General features: G+C 46.5%; 1 protein-coding gene across 1 annotated transcript; it reads right to left on the reverse strand.

The window, feature by feature from the left end:
- Positions 1-7,948: 7,948 nt before the first annotated feature.
- On the reverse strand, positions 7,949-17,956 carry LOC123075701 (protein IRON-RELATED TRANSCRIPTION FACTOR 2-like). The gene is made up of 4 exons (XM_044498246.1): positions 17,666-17,956; positions 17,230-17,550; positions 16,232-16,326; position 7,949 (listed from the first exon to the last, which is right to left on the reverse strand). Coding segments are annotated over exons 1-4 (705 nt in total). The 5' UTR covers positions 17,954-17,956.
- Positions 17,957-22,869: the final 4,913 nt, after the last annotated feature.

Below are 22,869 nucleotides of genomic sequence, written 5' to 3' on the forward strand. Positions count from 1 at the left end.
GCCGAATTGGCGAGCTGGTTGAGGCGGTCTTGCTGGGTGTTGGCGGCGTGGAGGAGTTCGCGCATCCGCCCGATGCGCTCTTTCAGCTCCTCACCCGCGAGCTGGTCCAGGCCAACTGCGGCTGCCTGGGCAGCGCGCATGTTCTTCGCTGGGGTCTCGTAGACGGTTGGGACGCCGCCGAGGGCCCGGCCGATCGCTCCTCCCCGGGCACGTACATCGGCGACTCGGCTTGGCTCGGCCGCGGCGGGCGTGAATCCGTAGGCGGCGTCGCGCTCCAGCTGAGCGGCGTCCAGGCGACGCTGAGTGGCGGCGAGCGTCTCAGATAGGTCCAGCATCTGCTGGCGCCTTTCCTCGAGCTGGGTTCGGGCCTCAGCGACGTTGGTGGCGTCGACGTCGGTGCCGATGGGGATGCGGAGGCTCTGCATCGCGGCGCGCAACAGATCGGACGGCTCGATCCGATCCGCTGCGGCCCTGGCTACGGCAGCCTTCCTCGTCTTGCTCGACGAGGAGGAGGCGCCGTCGCCGGTGACGAAGACCTCCACATGGACGTCCATTGCCCCGGCGGAAACGCCGCCGCCGAGGGAGAGGGGAGAGGGGAGAGTCGGAGTAGCTGAGCACCTCGCTAGGGTACTCGTCGGCCGCGAACGCATCGGAGATGCGCAGTGCGGCGAAGGAGGCGACAAGCGCGCCGACGACGTCGTCCGCTAGGGCGACGGACTCGTCGGCGTAGGAGAAGGGCCCCGTCCGAAGCATGCTCCCGGCCAACTCCTCGAGCTGCCCCACGGTGGGCGCCAACTGTCGTGGTGGGCGCACGGCAGATGCCAAGGGATGGCTAAAGAGAGGAGGAGGCTCGAGGGCGCTGGTGGGCTCCAGAGGTGAGGTTGGCATGAGCGGGCACGGGACGCCAGACATACCCAGGTTCGGGGCTCTCCGAAGAGATAATACCCCTAGTCCTGCCGAGTGTAGTTGGATGATCGATAGTACAATGTTGCTCCTGGAGCTGTATGAAGGAGGAAGGATGCTGGCCAAGGCTTGGGCTGCTCCTTCTCTCCGGTGTTGCTGTTTCGTGGCTAGTCCTCCTGCTTCGCCCCCGAATGATCGTGGGCTCCCGGGGGTTTTATAGTCCAACCCCTCGGGGGTAGAATGGTAATGTTATAAGTCGGTGGGTCCGTGTAGTCAGTGTCCGGGGACCCGGGCTGGGCCCCGCTGAGGGCTTGTGGTTCGCCGGGTTCCCCTAGGTGCGGGCCCCGCCAGCCTAGGGGGACTGTGCGCCGTCTTGTCGATCGTCAGGGCGTGGCCGAGTTGAGCCGCGTATAGTGCTCTCCGTCAGGTTGCCGCTTGCTGTCGTCAGCGGTGAGGGTGGGGGCACTGTTGCCACGCCGGCCCTGGTCAGCGAGTAGGTGAGGGGCACTGTTGCTACGTTCCTGCTGACCAGAGGCATGGGCCGGGCACTGTTGCCTCGGTCATCGTTGATTGAAGTCTTGTTCCCGTCATACGGCCTGGATGGGACGGGAGTTGACCCGCGGCTGGATTGCGTAGCACGCCATGGGTGGTGCTGGCTTGGTGAAGAGGCCTTGGCCGTGCCGGGTTCAGCTGTCTTGCGTTAGTTGTTGAGGCCGAGTCGACGTGTCTTGCCGGGTCGGCTAGTCTGGCCGGCGGGGGCTTGGCCGGGTCGAGCGACCCGGCCAAGCGCGCGCCGGTATTGAGGGGCGGTGCCAGCGCCGTTGTTTTTGAAGAGGATCCGGGTTCCGTTGCCTGCCCGAGGTCCATTCCCCGGCAATCATCGTCCCGTACTTTTCTCCTAACATGTGCAAGCTTGATATGCTTTGAGTAAGCTTCTTGCCTGGTTCTTTTAACTCGATACTCCGAGTGCAGAGGCAATTTGTAGTCTCGTCCACAATTTCCCAGATCACTACCTGGGGCCCTTCCCTGTCGATATAGATTAGCGAAAGTGTCCCATCGGTGGAGAGGGTAAGGCACGGGCGACATCTCATGCTCAAATGGGATCCTTGTCAAGGTGACGTGGCCCGTCTTAGCTTCCATACCAACAATGCATAAGTCTAGCATCATCCCATCGTAAAAGAGCCAGTGTGCCGTGCCGTGGCACACGACGGCAGGGCCATGATAAACCGCGGTATAGTTTCTGGTAGCCTCATCACCGAAGCACCTGGTCGCCGTGCTCCAGCTCCCTTTATGGGATGAGAACGTGTAGAGATTGTAATCGGAGTCGATGATTACCACTTTGAAGGAGGACGCATAGTTGCTCGGTGGTGGCTGCTCGTTGTGCGAGCAGCTATCCACACCACTCAAAATAGCGTACCCACTCCAGTCCATGTGGAGGGGGTCGACATGGCCGCACTTTAGAAGTGGGAGCACGTGGCACTCGCCGACGAGCAGATCGCACACCGCCAGGTGGACGACCCTCGTGTCATGAGAGGGAAGGCGCACAAGTAGGAGGCCGTGGCGCGAGACAATCGGCTCCGCGTGATCTAACTTCTGGCAGGCGGGCTGCACGAAGGTGGTAAGGGCACGGCAACCACGGCCCATCGCCGACCGCGGCGCAGGGACGAAGCATGGCGCTCCCACCCCTTGTCCAGGGCGTTGCTCCCTCGTGAAGAAGCCGGTGATGGAGGCTGAAGTGTCCTCCGGCCAACATCGTCGGAGGAAAGGCGGCGTTGGCCACGAGGCGATGCCACAGCTTGCAGACCATGGCGCACCGAAAGAGCGCCGCCATGTCGTCCTTGACACGGACGAGGATCTCGAGGAGCAAATCATCAGGGAACGGAAGCGAAAGAGCCGCCCGTTCCATCGGTGCAGCTAGGACAGGGCTACGCCGGCCACACCAGCGTACGTGTGTGCCCTATAATATTTTGTATCCAATCGAATATACTAAGAAGGAGTCTGGCTTGGGTTGCTATGGAGTAGCGTACGGAAATAGGCTTCGGAGGTTGTGGCCGGAGTCCGTCTACAACCCAAACTGCCCAAGGTTTCCGACTCCGAGTACTGTTCGTATGCATGGCTGGAGTTTTCTTTCTTTGAAATTCAAGAAACTCCAATAACATTTCTAGAGTATTTCCGTTTTCCATTCTTTTGTTTTTCTGCTATTTTTACAATGGGCCGCGCTACGTGTCGGCCGGCGGATCATTTTAAAAGATCCGCCGCCTCGACAGCCATTAGATTGAGAGCTATCCAGCGTCCAACACTCTTTTTATCATTGCAGCAGGGTAGCGTTGCGGAAATCCTTTGCAACAACATTTATGTTGCAGAAACCTTTTGCAATATAGATGATGTTGCAGATTTTTTTTCTTCACTATTTTTAAAACATGGGTGTTGTTGTGGAAGAAAATTTTGCAACAGAGATGATGTTGCAGAAAATATTTGCAGTTTTTTCGCCTTCATTTTTTTTGCAACATGGGTGTTGTTGTGGAAGACAATTTGCAACACACATGATGTTGCAGAAGAAATTGCAGAAAGAGGCGCAAAGGACACACGTCACATAGAGGAGGAGGCGGATTGCTCGCGTGCGATCCGCCGGCTGAAGGCAAGTGTTTCCCATTTTACAATAGCTCGATTGCCACCACGCCAAGAACAAAATCCCTTACAACAATGATAAGTGGGACCGAATTCGGTGTTTCGGCACCAAGAATGTCTGGTAGAGAGCTTCAGGACCAAGCTTATATTTTGGCAATAATTAGGGAAGAACCAATGCTTTTTAAATATGTAGTTAAGCAATTTGTCAGTGGGTCGAGGCCAGTGGGTGGCAATTTCGAATGAGTCGAGGCCAAACTCCTTTCCACCATGCCTTTCCACCATGTGTTTTGCTAGAAGAGAGAAGAGAACAGTTCTTTCATAGATGCGATATAGACACAGTTAATCTCTGTTCGGAATGGGTGTAATATTTGTGTGGCCACCGGATACTTTGGCCTTCCTTTCTTCATATTCAAGGTACCTGAATATTTGTAGTAGCCTCTCCACGTCTCTTCTCTCGGCAGCATCCGTTCTAGTGTTAGGCTGTGCCTCTCCACCTTGGATGACGGTGACACTTTCGAGTATTTCTTCATCAGGAAGGATATTTACATGGACTTCTACTACTAACAAGTTAATTAACCCATCTTGATGCCGATGGAAGACAATAGGAATAAAATGTGTATGTCATATGTGCTGGTTGATTTGTTCATTTCAAGTCCTATGCAGGATTGCACGGTATCATGTATTGGCATGTGAGAGAGGCCCATGCATGTAGAATCTATCAACGGTCTTAATGTATGATAGCATTGATCCGTCAATTAACATTGGATTGAGACTCACACTGTGGCATGTGATGGCAGAGTTAGTGTTGGGAATCGTAGCATAATTTAAAATTTTTCTACGCTCACCAAGATGCATCTATGGAGTCTACTAGCAACGAGGGGAAAGGAGTGCATCTACATACCCTTGTAGATCGCGAGCGGAAGCGTTCCAATGAACGTGGATGACGGAGTCGTACTCGCCGTGATCCAAATCAACGATGACCGAGTGCCGAACGGACGGCACCTCCGCGTTCAACACACGTACGGTGCAGCGACGTCTCCTCCTTCTTGATCCAGCAAGGGGGAAGGAGAGGTTGATGGAGATCCAGCAGCACGACGGCGTGGTGGTGGATGTAGCGGGTCTCGGCAGGGCTTTGCCAAGCTTCTGCGAGAAAGAGAGAGAGAGGTGTTGCAGGGGAGGAGGGAGGCGCCCAAGGCTGTAGTGTGCTGCCCTCCCTCCCCCCCTTTATATAGGCCCCCTGGGGGGGGGGGGCGGCCCCAAGAGATGGGATCTCAAAGGGGGGGCGGCGGCCACAAGGGGGGCAAGGGGTTGCCTTGCCCCCCAAGGCAAGGGGAAACCCCCCCCCCCCCTAGGGTTCCCAACCCTAGGCGCATGGGGGGAGGCCCAAGGGGGGCGCCCCAGCCCACTAAGGGCTGGTTCCCTTCCACTTTCAGCCCACGGGGCCCTCCGGGATAGGTGGCCCCACCCGGTGGACCCCCGGGACCCTTCCGGTGGTCCCGGTACAATACCGGTAACCCCCGAAACTTTCCCGGTGGCCGAAACTGGACTTCCTATATATAATTCTTCACCTCCGGACCATTCCGGAACCTCTCGTGACGTCCGGGATCTCATCCGGGACTCCGAACAACTTTCGGGTTTCCGCATACATATATCTCTACAACCCTAGCGTCACCGGACCTTAAGTGTGTAGACCCTACGGGTTCGGGAGACATGCAGACATGACCGAGACGCCTCTCCGGTCAATAACCAACAGCGGGATCTGGATACCCATGTTGGCTCCCACATGTTCCACGATGATCTCATCGGATGAACCACGGTGTCGAGGATTCAATCAATCCGTATGCAATTCCCTTTGTCAATCGGTATGTTACTTGCCCGAGATTCGATCGTCGGTATCCCAATACCTTGTTCAATCTCGTTACCGGCAAGTCTCTTTACTCCGAATGCATGATCCGTGACAACCTGTCAATTGGCCATTATGATGATGCATTACCGAGTGGGCCCAGAGATACCTCTCCGTCACACGGAGTGACAAATCCCAGTCTCGATCCGTGCCAACCCAACAGACACTTTCGGAGATACCCGTAGTGCACCTTTATAGTCACCCAGTTACGTTGTGACGTTTGGCACACCCAAAGCACTCCTACGGTATCCGGGAGTTGCACGATCTCATGGTCTAAGGAAAAGATACTTGACATTGGAAAAGCTCTAGCAAACGAAACTACACGATCTTTTATGCTATGCTTAGGATTGGGTCTTGTCCATCACATCATTCTCCTAATGATGTGATCCCGTTATCAATGACATCCAATGTCCATAGTCAGGAAACCATGACTATCTGTTGATCAACGAGCTAGTCAACTAGAGGCTTACTAGGGACAGGTTGTGGTCTATGTATTCACACATGTATTACGATTTCCGGACAATACAATTATAGCATGAATAATAGACAATTATCATGAACAAAGAAATATAATAATAACTATTTATTATTGCCTCTAGGGCATATTTCCAACAGTCTCCCACTTGCACTAGAGTCAATAATCTAGTTACATTGTGATGAATCGAACACCCATTGCGTCCTGGTGTTGATCATGTTTTGCCCTAGGGAGAGGTTTAGTCAACGGATCTGCTACATTCAGGTCCGTATGTACTTTACAAATATCTATGTCTCCATTTTGAACACTTTCACGAATGGAGTTGAAGCGACGCTTGATATGCCTGGTCTTCCTGTGAAACCTGGGCTCCTTCGCAAGGGCAATAGCTCCAGTGTTGTCACAAAAGAGAGTCATCGGGCCCGACGCATTGGGAATCACCCCTAGGTCGGTAATGAACTCCTTCATCCAGACTGCTTCCTGTGCTGCCTCCGAGGCTGCCATGTACTCCGCTTCACATGTAGATCCCGCCACGACGCTTTGCTTGCAACTGCACCAGCTTACTGCTCCTCCATTCAAAATATACACGTATCCGGTCTGTGACTTCGAGTCATCTAGATCTGTGTCGAAGCTAGCATCGACGTAACCCTTTACGACGAGCTCTTCGTCACCTCCATAAACGAGAAACATATCCTTAGTCCTCTTCAGGTACTTCAGGATATTCTTGACCGCTGTCCAGTGTTCCTTGCCGGGATTACTTTGGTACCTTCCTACCAAACTTACGGCAAGGTTTACATCAGGTCTGGTACACAGCATGGCATACATAATAGACCCTATGGCCGAGGCATAGGGGATGACACTCATCTCTTCTATATCTTCTGCCGTGGTCGGGCATTGAGCCGTGCTCAATTGCACACCTTGCAATACAGGCAAGAACCCCTTCTTGGACTGATCCATATTGAACTTCTTCAATATCTTGTCAAGGTATGTACTCTGTGAAAGACCAATGAGGCGTCTTGATCTATCTCTATAGATCTTGATGCCTAATATATAAGCAGCTTCTCCAAGGTCCTTCATTGAAAAACACTTATTCAAATAGGCCTTTATACTTTCCAAGAATTCTATATCATTTCCCATCAATAGTATGTCATCCACATATAATATGAGAAATGCTACAGAGCTCCCACTCACTTTCTTGTAAACACAGGCTTCTCCATAAGTCTGTGTAAACCCAAACGCTTTGATCATCTCATCAAAGCGAATGTTCCAACTCCGAGATGCTTGCACCAGCCCATAGATTGAGCGCTGGAGCTTGCATACTTTGTTAGCATTCTTAGGATCGACAAAACCTTCCGGCTGCATCATATACAACTCTTCCTTAAGGAAGCCATTAAGGAATGCCGTTTTGACGTCCATCTGCCATATCTCATAATCATAGTATGCGGCAATTGCTAACATGATTCGGACGGACTTCAGCTTCGCTACGGGTGAGAAAGTCTCATCGTAGTCAACCCCTTGAACTTGTCGATAACCCTTAGCGACAAGTCGAGCTTTGTAGATGGTCACATTACCATCCGCGTCCGTCTTCTTCTTAAAGATCCATTTGTTTTCTATGGCTCGCCGATCATCGGGCAAGTCAGTCAAAGTCCATACTTCGTTTTCATACATGGATCCTATCTCGGATTTCATGGCTTCTAGCCATTTGTCGGAATCCGGGCCCGCCATCGCTTCTTCATAGTTCGAAGGTTCACCGTTGTCTAACAACATGATTTCCAGGACAGGGTTGCCGTACCACTCTGGTGCGGAACGTGTCCTTGTGGACCTACGAAGTTCAGTAACTTGATCCGAAGCTTCATGATCATCATCATTAACTTCCTCCCTAGTCGGTGTAGGCACCACAGGAACATTTTCCTCGCGCTGCGCTACTTTCCGGTTCGGAAGGGGTGACTATCACCTCATCAAGTTCCACTTTCCTCCCACTCAATTCTTTCGAGAGAAACTCCTTCTCCAGAAAGGACCCGTTCTTGGCAACGAAGATCTTGCCTTCGGATCTGAGGTAGAAGGTATACCCAATAGTTTCCTTAGGGTATCCTATGAAGACGCATTTTTCCGACTTGGGTTCGAGCTTTTCAGGTTGAAGTTTCTTGACATAAGCATCGCATCCCCAAACTTTTAGAAACGACAGCTTAGGTTTCTTCCCAAACCATAATTCATACGGTGTCGTCTCAACGGATTTCGACGGAGCCCTATTTAAAGTGAATGCGGCAGTCTCTAAAGCATAACCCCAAAATGAGAGCGGTAAATCGGTAAGAGACATCATAGATCGCACCATATCCAATAGAGTGCGATTACGACGTTCGGACACACCATTTCTCTGAGGTGTTCCAGGCGGCGTGAGTTGTGAAACTATTCCACATTTCCTTAAGTGTGCACCAAACTCGTGACTTAAATATTCTCCACCACGATCTGATCGTAAGAATTTTATTTTCCTGTCACGTTGATTCTCAACTTCACTCTGAAATTCCTTGAACTTTTCAAAGGTTTCAGACTTGTGTTTCATTAGGTAGACATACCCATATCTACTTAAATCATCAGTGAGAGTGAGAACATAACGATATCCTCCGCGAGCCTCAACACTCATTGGACCACACACATCGGTATGTATGATTTCCAATAAGTTGGTTGCTCGCTCCATTGTTCCGGAGAACGGAGTCTTGGTCATCTTACCCATGAGGCATGGTTCGCACGTGTCAAATGATTCGTAATCAAGAGACTCCAAAAGTCCATCTGCATGGAGCTTCTTCATGCGCTTGACACCAATGTGACCAAGGCGGCAGTGCCACAAGTATGTGGGACTATCGTTATCAACTTTACATCTTTTGGTATTCACACTATGAACATGTGTAACATCACGTTCGAGATTCATCAAAAATAAACCATTGACCAGCGGGGCATGACCATAAAACATATCTCTCAAATAAATAGAACAACCATTATTCTCAGATTTAAATGAGTAGCCATCTCGAATTAAACGAGATCCAGATACAATGTTCATGCTCAAAGCTGGCACTAAATAACAATTATTGAGGTTTAAAACTAATCCCGTGGGTAGATGCAGAGGTAGCGTGCCAACGGCGATCACATCGACCTTGGAACCATTCCCGACGCGCATCGTCACCTCGTCCTTTGCCAGTCTCCGTTTATTCCGTAGTTCCTGCTTTGAGTTACAAATATGAGCAACCGCACCGGTATCAAATACCCAGGAGCTACTACGAGTACTGGTAAGGTACACATCAATTACTTGTATATCACATATACCTTTGGTGTTGCCGGCCTTCTTCTTGTCCGCTAAGTATTTGGGGCAGTTCCGCTTCCAGTGACCACTTCCCTTGCAATAAAAGCACTCAGTCTCGGGCTTGGGTCCATTCTTTGACTTCTTCCCAGTAACTGGTTTACCGGGCGCGGCAACTCCCTTGCCGTCCTTCTTGAAGTTCTTCTTACCCTTGCCCTTCTTGAACTTAGTGGTTTTATTCACCATCAACACTTGATGTTCTTTTCTGATCTCCCCTTCCGCTGATTTCAGCATTGAATATACCTCGGGAATGGTCTTTTCCATCCCCTGCATATTGTAGTTCATCACAAAGCTCTTGTAGCTTGGTGGAAGCGACTGGAGGATTCTGTCAATGACCGCGTCATCCGGGAGATTAACTCCCAGCTGAGACAAGCGGTTGTGCAACCCAGACATTCTGAGTATGTGCTCACTAACAGAACTGTTCTCCTCCATTTTACAGCTGAAGAACTTGTCGGAGACTTCATATCTCTCGACCCGGGCATGAGCTTGAAAAACCAGTTTCAGCTCCTCGAACATCTCATATGCTCCATGTTTCTCAAAACGCTTTTGGAGACCCGGTTCTAAGCTGTAAAGCATGCCGCACTGAACGAGGGAGTAATCATCAGCACGCTGCTGCCAAGCGTTCATAACGTCTTGGTTCTCTGGGATTGGTGCTTCACCTAGCGGTGCTTCTAAGACATAATCTTTCTTGGCTGCTATGAGGATGATCCTCAGGTTCCGGACCCAGTCCGTATAGTTGCTGCCATCATCTTTCAGCTTGGTTTTCTCTAGGAACGCGTTGAAATTGAGGACAACGTTGGCCATTTGATCTACAATACATAGTGTAAAGATTTTAGACTAAGTTCATGATAATTAAGTTCATCTAATCAAATTATTTAATGAACTCCCACTCAGATAGACATCCCTCTAGTCATCTAAGTGAAACATGATCCGAGTTTAACTAGGCCGTGTCCGATCATCACGTGAGACGGACTAGTCAAGATCGGTGAACATCTCCATGTTGATCGTATCTTCTATACGACTCATGCTCGACCTTTCGGTCCTCCGTGTTCCGAGGCCATGTCTGTACATGCTAGGCTCGTCAAGTCAACCTAAGTGTATTGCGTGTGTTCCGAGGCCATGTCTGTACATGCTAGGCTCGTCAACACCCGTTGTATTCGAACGTTAGAATCTATCACACCCGATCATCACGTGGTGCTTCGAAACAACGAACCTTCGCAACGGTGCACAGTTAGGGTGAACACTTTCTTGAAATTATTATAAGGGATCATCTTACTTACTACCGTCGTTCTAAGCAAATAAGATGCAAAAACATGATAAACATCACATGCAATCAAATAGTGACATGATATGGCCAATATCATCATGCTCCTTTGATCTCCATCTTCGGGGCACCATGATCATCTTCGTCACCGGCATGACACCATGATCTCCATCAATGTGTCTTCATGAAGTTGTCACGCCAACGATTACTTCTACTTCTATGGCTAACGCGTTTAGCAACAAAGTAAAGTAATTTACATGGCGTTATTCAATGACACGCAGGTCATACAAAATAATAAAGACAACTCCTATGGCTCCTGCCGGTTGTCATACTCATCGACATGCAAGTCGTGATTCCTATTACAAGAATATGATCAATCTCATACATCACATATATCATTCATCACATCTTCTGGCCATATCACATCACATAGCACTTGCTGCAAAAACAAGTTAGACGTCCTTTAATTGTTGTTGCAAGTTTTTACGTGGTTTGTAGGTTTCTAGCAAGAACGTTTCTTACCTACGTATGACCACAACGTGATTTGCCAATTTCTATTTACCCTTCATAAGGACCCTTTTCATCGAATCCGTTCCGACTAAAGTAGGAGAGACAGACACCCGCTAGCCACCTTATGCAACTAGTGCATGTCAGTCGGTGGAACCTGTCTCACGTAAGCGTACGTGTAAGGTCGGTCCGGGCCGCTTCATCCTACAATGCTGCCGAAACAAGAAACGACTAGTAGCGGCAAGAAGAATTGGCAAACTCAACGCCCACAACTGCTTTGTGTTCTACTCGTGCATAGTAACTACGCATAGACCTGGCTCATGATGCCACTGTTGGGAATCGTAGCATAATTTAAAAATTTTCTACGCTCACCAAGATGCATCTATGGAGTCTACTAGCAACAAGGGGAAAGGAGTGCATCTACATACCCTTGTAGATCGCGAGCGGAAGCGTTCCAATGAACGTGGATGACGGAGTCGTACTCGCCGTGATCCAAATCACCGATGACCGAGTGCCGAACGGACGGCACCTCCGCGTTCAACACACGTACGGTGCAGGGACGTCTCCTCCTTCTTGATCCAGCAAGGGGGAAGGAGAGGTTGATGGAGATCCAGGAGCACGACGGCGTGGTGGTGGATGTAGCGGGTCTCGGCAAGGCTTTGCCAAGCTTCTGCGAGAGAGAGAGAGAGAGGTGTTGCAGGGGAGGAGGGAGGCGCCCAAGGCTGTAGTGTGCTGCCCTCCCTCCCCCCCTTTATATAGGCCCCCTGGGGGGCGCCGGCCCCAAGAGATGGGATCTCAAAGGGGGGGCGGCGGCCACAAGGGGGGGAAGGGGTTGCCTTGCCCCCCAAGGCAAGCGGAACCCCCCCCCCTAGGGTTCCCAACCCTAGGCGCATGGGGGGAGGCCCAAGGGGGGCGCCCCAGCCCACTAAGGGCTGGTTCCCTTCCACTTTCAGCCCACGGGGCCCTCCGGGATAGGTGGCCCCACCCGGTGGACCCCCGGGACCCTTCCGGTGGTCCCGGTACAATACCGGTAACCCCCGAAATTTTCCCGGTGGCCGAAACTGGACTTCCTATATATAATTCTTCACCTCCGGACCATTCCGGAACCTCTCGTGACGTCCGGGATCTCATCCGGGACTCCGAACAACTTTCGGGTTTCCGCATACATGTATCTCTACAACCCTAGCGTCACCGGACCTTAAGTGTGTAGACCCTACGGGTTCGGGAGACATGCAGACATGACCGAGACGCCTCTCCGGTCAATAACCAACAGCGGGATCTGGATACCCATGTTGGCTCCCACATGTTCCACGATGATCTCATCGGATGAACCACGGTGTCGAGGATTCAATCAATCCGTATGCAATTCCCTTTGTCAATCGGTATGTTACTTGCCCGAGATTCGATCGTCGGTATCCCAATACCTTGTTCAATCTCGTTACCGGCAAGTCTCTTTACTCGTACCGCAATGCATGATCCCGTGACTAACGCCTTAGTCACATTGAGCTCATTATGATGATGCATTACCGAGTGGGCCCAGAGATACCTCTCCGTCACACGGAGTGACAAATCCCAGTCTCGATCCGTGCCAACCCAACAGACACTTTCGGAGATACCCGTAGTGCACCTTTATAGTCACCCAGTTACGTTGTGACATTTGGCACACCCAAAGCACTCCTACGGTATCCGGGAGTTGCACGATCTCATGGTCTAAGGAAAAGATACTTGACATTGGAAAAGCTCTAGCAAACGAAACTACACGATCTTTTATGCTATGCTTAGGATTGGGTCTTGTCCATCACATCATTCTCCTAATGATGTGATCCCGTTATCAATGACATCCAATGTCCATAGTTAGGAAACCATGACTATATGTTGATCAACGAGCTAGTCAACTAGAGGCTTACTAGCGACAGGTTGTGGTCTATGTATTCACACATGTATTACGATTTCCGGACAATACAATTATAGCATGAATAATAGACTATTATCATGAACAAAGAAATATAATAATAACCATTTATTATTGCCTCTAGGGCATATTTCCAACAGTTAGAACCAAATTGATTGCTGAATTTTCGTGATACAGGGCTTTCGAAAATGGCAGATGTGAACATGTTTAGAAATACATATGCTAAATTTGGATTTATCAGAGTACCAATGGTTATATGGTTGAATACAGCCATCCAACTTCAATGAATTTTAATAAAAAGTTTGAAGCTCTGCCTACTTGAGGAGTCAAATTTATGAAGACCAGGATATGCAAACTACATAAACATTTCACAACAGATACTCGGTTGTGAAAATTTCAAACAATATTTCTCACTACTCATTTTACCGGGGATTTGATCATTTGCCCCACTTTACATGGGGTTTGATGATTTGCCCCAGGCTTGTCTCAATGGCCAGTGCCCCGGGCCCACCCATCAATCTCAGGGCGGGGTGGGGGGGGGGTGGCAGGGCAGATTATCAAATTTAGAAGTAAAGTGGGGGCAAATAATCCATTTTCTCACATTCTACGAGATATGTATATGACACCACTAGTGTTCCAACAATTAAAAACACTAGTGAAATTTTCAGATAATATTTTGCAATACTCATTTATAGTGAACGCACTAGCTACTACTGAATATTGCGAATAATTCCATCAATGTAAGATATTCATGTTTACTTTGCCATGCTTCTAGACCTCTTTGCCTTGAGTGCAAGGCGGTCTTCAAGTGTAACGAAGAACTTGCTCAAGAACAACTCATTCAGCTCAGGAGATACCATTGGTACCATAAGCACGGCCCTTGCCTTGCTTGATGAGCTCCTCATTCCTGGTGTCAACCGGTGTTTTGGTTACCGAATGGGGCATTTTTAGTTTTTACTAAGCAGGACCGGAAAACGGTTATCAAATGGGGCATTTTTACCCAGGGGGACCGGTAAACGTGGTTACCATGGTTACCACGAAATGTAGAGTGAAATTTATAATTGAATTTTGAATTCAAATTATTTCAAAATAGATATAGACAACACTTGAACTTACATTTATCATAAAAGAGCTTCTAGCTCAGTGGAACGTTCTCTATGCGCGTGCTGTGAGGTCACGGGTTTCGACCACCTGGTCATTTATTTTCAACATTTTGTTCTTACGTATACTGAAGGAAAACCAAAAAGTCCAAGAAGGGGCCCTTGAACCAGCTACCTCTCTCGAACCGGGAAATAGCTAGGTTGTTACCACCAACAATGTTTAAATAATTGAGATGTTGCTATTCTTTACTATACATTAAGTGTTTAAATTCAAAGAAAATCATTCTTTGCTCGAAATGCCCATTTACCCAGGGGCATCGAAATACGCGGTAACCATGGTTAATCTCAAAATTTCTAGCGGTAACCAAAACCCTAGTGTCAACATGCTCAGCCGTCGCCTTCAACAGCTCGTACCGCCGGGCCTTTCCCACATCCAGTACCGGCGGTCCTACTCCTTCATCCACTCCTTAAATTGCGACTACATGGCGGCATCCTTTCTCTCCTCCTCCACGCCATTGTTCGCCGCCTCCTTCCTCACGGCTTGCTCAGCGTCGTTGTTCCTTGCCTCCTCCGTTGTTCATGGCGGCCGCTTTCTTAGCCTCTTCGACAATAGGCTGCTGTGAACTGTGCTAGCAATGGCATGCCTCATTGAAATTGTTCAAGAACAATGTTCCACCAATGGCAGATGCGATGCTAGTGAACTGGATCAGTATACCGCCACATCCAGCACGCGCCCTCCCCACCGTCCCCTCGACCACATCTCCATGAACCAACGTCGTTGCAAACTGTTCGATAGCACCACACCGAAAACAACCTTCTACGACAAGACTCTGCTTGCACTGTTCGCAGCACGGGCCTAGACCCAAGTTCTCATTCGTGGCAGCGGTGAGGACTGTGGGTGCGTAGAGGAGGGCCGGCGGCGGCCGAAATAGGCTTTCCCCACAAGAGGGGCGCGGGATGTAGCAGTTTTACCGGCCCAGCGTGCTAGATAGTGCAGTTCTAGCTTTGAAGGTCAATTCAGATTAACTAAGGACGCCGTGTTATAATTAAGCTTAGGTGGAGCTGCAAGAGCATAAGTTACTTAGAATTAATTTGGGATGCAAAATATACAGAGGTTCATGACCCCCCCCCCCCCCCCCCCCCAAAGGGGGCCTAACAAAAAGACTGCTGAGTACAGAGTATATGGTACAGTTAATATGATGCATTTTTCGTCTGCAACGTCTGATTTTTATTTTATTACAAGAAAAGGAAGGTCTGAACTTTTTTGACATCTTTTGCTGCATGTTTGTTTTTTTAGGGCATGGAACTACTAATTCATGTGTGAAAAACTCTGTTCACCTATAGGCCGTATACATGGGTGCTCTGAACCTGGCCTTCTCACCCGGCGCACCACCTCAGCAATCGTTCCCCTCCGAAAATGCCAAAGGAGGAATACAGCAGGATACTACAACTGGCATCTAAAGTTTCTCAAAAAAAAGCTAGCATCTAAGACAAGCGATACGAGCAGATCTTGGAGACATGCACCAACGCATGAGCACACCCACACCACAAGATGAGAACACAATGACGACACAAAATGATATAGCACATCAACAAATGATTACCAAATTAAATTATCAGTAATTATCAAATTTAATTATAGTAACATTCATGGTCGTCCGAAACAAGAAGAGTTACTGAGGAGCCGTATTGTCAATGGTCCTCACTGAAACCAAGTGATGGATTATTTGCGCATGCTAGGAGTCTGAATTGTTTATGTATGTAAAAATACGATGTGTTGAGGCAAATTAATCATCCTCATAATTCCAAATCATATATGAACATTACACGACATGGTGGTACCATAATATATTTATTTATTTGTATGAATTACATGGACATGGCGTGTCTTATCAGAATGCACGCCACTGCTTTTGCGGCCAGCTCTAAATTTATTTTCTCCGTCCTATCATGCATACTAATTATACTCAACCCGCATCTGCGTACAAGCTAGGGTACATCAAGAGGAAAATGTAGGGCCTGAATGTAAATACAATAGTAGTTATATATATGGAACACACTGTTTTATATTATCATGCATGCATCGGTACTATTTATCTTTGATTATTTGCTATATAGGTATGGCATGCATTTTGATTCTTGGTAGTACTTAAATATGATCGCATCCACCATTATTATGTTGTCTTCTACTAGTAATGTGGATGTAGTCCTGCCTTTTGCTTCACGGCGTTCTCCAGCTCGTCACAAAATGTTGAGCACTCCTTGCTCATTGTTCGTTGGGTTTTCTGTTTCAAAAAAGATGATAGAATTGTAAGTATTTTTGTGTGAAGTTACCATTCCGACAAATGTAAGTTGGAACATAAGACATAGTCGCAGACATCTAGTCAATATTACAATTTTTTGACACATCCATAGAACTATTGTGTTACTTCTTAGTATGTATGATAATTTTTGACACGGTTGCATGATAATTGATCACCAACAATGAGTGTTGACACATTGCTGTCGGAACCCTCCAAAGCCCAGAAGATGGAACCCGAAAAGCCTAGCTAGAATGATGAGGGTTTCGTGGAATCCATGCTACATATGGCTAGAGGGCACATGTAACCTCATTTATCCTCCAACTCCAATGCTATAACCGAGAACCATTTCGCAGTAGGAGAAACTTGTCCTGATCCGTTTGAGGCTCACACAGATACCTTGCATCAAAACCTTAATTACATGTTATCGGTCAAGGTAAGCAAAACGCACCATTAATTCACCGTTCATCGTACTATGTTACCATTTTTTTATTGAGGGTCGTGTGGGGTGGTGGGATCGCAGCAAAATTCATTCAAATGCACAATAAACTAATTAACTTTCATTTGACAATGTTGATGAGTCGTTTACCTTGATAGAGTGAATAAATATTGCATGGGTTAGTGTATAACCCAGAGTAGGGCCTGAAAAAATGTCCACAAATTCGTATATACCCATTAGCTAAATCCACCTCAATCAACGTCGGAGAAAAAAGTGCTTTATTGAGTTTATTAGTTCATCAAGTATTACTAATATATAATACTGGAACGTCAACAGTTAAGATCAAATCATAAGCATCGATGACAGGACACCAACAGGAATTTAAGTTCATCGCAAAAAAAAAAAACAAAAAAAAACAGGAACTTAAGTCAGAAGACCCATGTGTGTACCTGGAGATGAAGGCTATAGAAGGTCCTGTTCTGAAAAGCGGAAGCGGACGAGCTGATGAGGCAGAGGCCTTGGTTCTCCAGCACCTTGATGCATTTGGACATGGGCAGCGCGCCGGCCATGGTGTTCAGCAGGCTGACCTGGACCATGATTTCCCTGTCGTCGAGGCAGGTGGCGGAGACGATCGGAGCCGTGTCATCTCCCGGCCTGCAGCTGGCTCGCGTCAGCTGCTCCTTCTTCTTCTCCAGGCCGTCTACCTCCTTCTGCAGCTCCGGGATGTACTTGATCACCCGCGACACAATGGTCGGATTGCCCAGCTTCCTCTGCGACGTCAGCGAATGAAAAATCGATCAGATGCTCAGTACAGAATCTCGCACATGTGCGTAGCGTAGCTCAGAGAAGATGAACGAGTTGGGTTTAGTTAAGAGATCTAATTACAGTGTGATGATCATCGTCGGGGAGGAGGGAGCGAAGGTTGGAATAATGCTCGTTGAGCTGCTTGCGGCTGTCGCGCTCGTACGCGCTGTGGCTCATCTTTCGGTGGGACCTCGAGCCGCCGGAGGAGGTGGCGTTGTTGGCAGCCGGCGCCGCCGGGATGTCGTGGTCTAGGTCTAGGCCCGGCCACTGCGGGGACGGCGCGAGGTGGTGATGGCCACTGGAGAAGATTTCCGCCTCCAGTGACGACATGCTGCTCGTGAACGGGTCGTTGAACATCTGGTGCTCCATTGCTCGCAGCTAGCTTCTGCTTGGTCTCGTTCCTGCGGAGAGGTTCTAGAGATGATGGTGGATGAGAGGGAACTTGCTTGATCTACGGTAGTTGAATTTTATCCAGATTGATCAGCATGAACTACTTCTCATGGCTGGTTTGATCCATGCAATCAGGTTGCGCAAGTTCCGGAGTGGCGTCCTCCTTTATATAGGGCGAGAGACGCGGGTTGGCAGTGTCCAGAGAACTGATTTGGCCTGGATGTCTAAAAGGCATACTCCAGCGAACATTATGAAAGTGAGGTAAAGGGGAGAAAAGCAATTCTGTTGTGCACACGATATCTCATGCATGGCTCAGCCATCCATTTACTTCACGATCATATCTATATGCTTGTATTCTTGTGAATCTTATTGTTTATTAGCACATTATGTGACATCGTCAACGTTACCTTTATGTCATGCAGTGACCGGGATTCCTGCAACCTCTCTCGTCCTTTCTCTCTCACACTCCAAAGCAATAGTACACCTCTATTTTAAATTTTGAACCACAAATCCAATTTATGATATGCTTGATATGTTCCTTGCAACTAGGACACTGAAACAATATCACTTTCGAATATATTTTCATAAGTTTAAAAATTTGAGTTCCAAAACGTGATGGGAACTATATCAAACATAGTGATGCATTGTAGTACGCGGAAAAACATAGGAAAACTTGATGATAATACGTTATTACTAAAAATGTGTAGTATTATGTTTGCAGCATGTCGAGACGTAATGAAACATTATGATATGTTGTAGATCACGATGAAGCATGGTGAAACAATATGTTTGTTTTTGTGGAACATAATAAAATTTAATATTATGTTTTTAATAAACGTGTGTGCTTATCAGGTTTTACTAGGTTTAATTGTGTTCTAGAGTGTATCACTATGTTTCTTAGAGTTCCACCATATGTTTCAGAATTTGATTTTGAAAATTAACAAATTTTATTAAAGATTGATCTTCTTTCAAAGCTCTAGTTACATTGAACATAAATGAACAAGGAGACCGTAAATCCAACTTTATGTTCAATACATATCGGTCCTTTTAACTTCCCTGGAAAAACTAAATTCATGCCTTACTATGGGCTTGGTGAGTCTATGTAGCTAGTGTGGACTGACATGCATGGAGAGAGAGAGAGAGAGAGAGAGAGAGAGAGAGAGAGAGAGAGAGAGCAAACATTGTTCACTTCATATGTGTATGTGACACAGTGACATAAAGCAAGTACGTAAATATGTATTGAATAAGAACTAATAAATGTTTCTATCATTTTGATTGTTTAATATAGCACATATTTCAAATAAAAAAATGGTGGATGCATGCACGGGAATATCCCCTGCAAGGTCGATAATTCACTATCGAGGTAAAGAGTTGTTTCCTTATTCTTGTAGGTGGCAGAGGTTTTGGAATCCAAATCAAATTGTCATTTGAATTTGATCATATGTTCTGATCTAGGATTCCAAATTGAATACTCATTTTTATTTCAACTCCTGAGGTCAAACCATAGGGTTGAAGTCAGTTTGATCCAACTTTGACTATATGAATTCAAATTCAGACTCTGAGCATTGAATTCAAATGACATCCAAATCAATTGAATCATTTTGTTAATTGATTCAAATGAAGTTCAAGAGTTTCAATTATATTTGGACCAAAATCTTTTGCCAAGTTTGAATTATTTCAAATATGAATTCAAAGTAAGTTTGAATTATAAACTAAGCTCATTTGAAATTCAAACATGAATCCTTTTGTACATTGATTCAAATATGAATTTAAAATTGACCAAACCCTTTTGAAGTCAAGTAAGGTCATTCAAATTTGAATTACCATCCAAATTAAATGTGAAGTTCATTGACCTTAAGGCACAAATGACACACCCAATTGAATTCAAACATGAATCTTTATGTACATTAATTCAAGTGTTTAATCAAATATATTTAAAGGTCATTCAAGTTTGAATTGTTAGACAAAAATATGAACTTGCTGATCGTAGCTCATAAACCATAAATCTAGTTTCATGATTCCTTTTGTCAATTCAATCTAGCAATTGTAACCTTGTATCACATACCTTTATGTGATGTACTTATTTAATAGACACCATATGCATATGATCCCCTATGTCATTGTGTTCTAAGTAACAACCTATGTTGTTTTCTAACTCTTTATGAGTTGATACTTTGGCAATTTATCTGACGACACCATCTGCACTGGTACCATACACTTCACGTAGTTTTGTTGTGTGTTTAATTTGTATATTATCATTGTTTATGTGAACTCTTTATATACGATAGATTGTTCGAAGAGAGAAGAGTAGAAATTGAAGAACATCCTCAATACAAGGAAAGTGGAACCTTTGATCATATCACATATTATTTTCTTGCATGTAGAACTTTCGAAATAGGAATGCACGACTAAGCAAGAAATATTTATAGTATGTTCTAGACAAGATACCTAGTAGCAAAGCCATGGGTTCTTTACCCTATTCCTTATAACCATCATGTAGAGATGCTTAGGTGCTATATTATAACAGGGTTGGACTCACACTAGATGAAAGGTTACAAAGTATATGGTGGACTACTTAATGACAACTTAATTAATGAATCATTTGTGAAATTGACATTGATTGGTCATCAACAGTGTAAATTTGGTGGGGACTGCTGCCTAGTTATCAAAGGTATTGTATGGGTTCCAAGTTAAGTAGCTTACAGGTGTAACCGTGAGTCAATACGGGCTCTGTCTTGAACAAGTAAGTTGTGGGAAACCTGACCCACAGATTAGTTAAGGTAGTTAGTAGTTAGATTGTATGGGTTTGCCAAGTCACACGGGGTTGTTCATACATGGCTTTCAAGAATACATTAAGAGATGCGACATGTATCACCGAATAGTAGATGGTGTTATCTTAAAGCGCTTAAATGAGGATCAAGCCCGAGTTGCTATGCGAGAGGTACAAGATGGTTCTTGTGGAACTCATCAGTCGGCTTACAAGATGAAGTGGATGTTACAACCAGCCAGATGTTATTGGCAGACGATGATGACCAACTGATTCACGTACTTCGAAGGATGTGAAGCTTGCCCAATTTTGGAGATATTCAGTTGGCTCCAGCTATTATGTTAACCCTATCATAAAACCTTGGCATTTTCGAGGTTGGGCACTCGACTTTGTCGGTATGATCCACTCGGCTTCTGTAGTGCTCTTTCTAAAAAGGGGGGATGTGTTTACACTCGTTTTCTGCAGTGCTCTTTCTAATAAGGGTATTTGTGGTATTATAAGGACCTGGGAGGTACAACCATGAGAAACACCAAATGTATGTAAACTAGCGACATGAGTAAAAGCTACCATGCCCCAGTCAGTAAAGTTCAGCATCACCATGGCCCAATCGGTGAATCATTGGTTGAATGATCAGAATAAAAGCTCTATTTTATGATCTGATTGATTCGAGATCGGAGTGAAACACCTGTCTGGTAGTGCTTTAGATCCCAACTAAGATTTTAGCTGGGTAATATGGAATCAGGATCCGAGCGAAGCGTCAGTCGAATTCCGATCCGAGCGACACCTCACTCGGTAATGTGAATAGAAGTTGAAGATAGGCCTGTCAAATTATCCAGATGGCCTTAGATGGCGAAACCACATAGGAGGCATACATGAGACAGGATCAAGGCCGACTGAAGCTATGATTGGCATACTGCGGTGCTTCAGTACCAGCCACCATGGACCAGCGGAGACCAAGAAAGTGAGATGACACGTGTTCAGGTGACCAAGAAAGAAGCAACACATGTTCCATGTGACGACTACCCGAGAGTGAAAGGAAATATGATCTGATTAAAAAAATAATGTGGGGTGTGTGAACTCACGACCTTCTCTAGGAAGGACATGTGGGCTTACCACTTGAACTAGGGAAGAAGGTTGTGAACATATGTGGTAAAATTTGCAATATTTTGTGGAGCTAAAATGTCTTAAAATTGATGTTTCATTTGAAATTTTCGGTCGATTTTTTTTTGGGTGAGCCCTACCTCCCCTGATTCATAACCAATTTTAAGACATCATCCCGTTGCTTAATTATGTATGAATCCGTCATACATGTAGCATATCTCTTGAGGTTTTGCTTCTCCTATTCCTTCCTTCACCGCCATGAGTACAAATGCATCATCCTTTAGATTTACCTTTGCCGAGGAATGGGGCCGATCGTGGAATAGGTAGGGAAAACCAAGGGTCGGGTTCAAAGAGAACACATTCATTATGTGACACGATGTATCAATGGCCTACAAGACTTGTGGATTTGGATGAGCAGAGGACTAGTCAGAGCATTATGTTGATGGGAATATTTTCTGGACTTTGCACCGGTAACAGTATTAGTTGAGGAAGAGGAGTCACTCTACGAAAGCAACAATCCAACCCATGGCGACGAAAAAAACTAACATTTGAGGCTATTTCTTTTAGAGCATTGCTTCTTGCCCGGACTTATAAATAAAGCCATATCTAAAAAACGACGAGGCTAGCAAAGCACAACGACACACAAGGCATTAATTACTAGACTAAATAACAAGAGATAGTTTCTCCGAGACCATGCAGGCCATCAAAAGGCGACAGAAGATTGGAGGGCGCCAAGTTGCTAGCAGTAGCTCAAATCTCGGAGATCATCCTAGTAATGGCGTCTGCTTCTGCACCTCTAGCGAGCAGTTTCCACTATTGCAGGTAAGCAATCATTTTGAACAAGCAATCAATGGACCTTTTACAAAAATAATGTTCCATAGATAACTTTTTGCGAGTAGTCCAAAGAGACCAACACAACTCAACAATGGCAACACATAACGGTTGTGGCTGTAAGTGTGTATACAAGGGCAATTCTGGCTTTGGAGGTCAATTCGGATTAACTAAAACATGGTGTTACATTTAAGCA

The sequence above is a fragment of the Triticum aestivum genome, chromosome 3D (assembly GCF_018294505.1).
Source record: "Triticum aestivum cultivar Chinese Spring chromosome 3D, IWGSC CS RefSeq v2.1, whole genome shotgun sequence".
Lineage (NCBI taxonomy): Eukaryota > Viridiplantae > Streptophyta > Magnoliopsida > Poales > Poaceae > Triticum > Triticum aestivum.

Excerpts from the sequence above, each read along its gene's own strand:
- LOC123075701 (XM_044498246.1), bottom strand. The coding sequence starts at position 17,953 with ATGGAGCACCAGATGTTCAACGACCCGTTCACGAGCAGCATGTCGTCA. Across the intron at positions 17,551-17,665 it reads CCGACGATGATCATCACACT|AGGAAGCTGGGCAATCCGAC; the intron begins GTAATTAGATCT and ends CTGACGTCGCAG. Across the intron at positions 16,327-17,229 it reads TCTATAGCCTTCATCTCCAG|AAAACCCAACGAACAATGAG; the intron begins GTACACACATGG and ends TTTTTGAAACAG.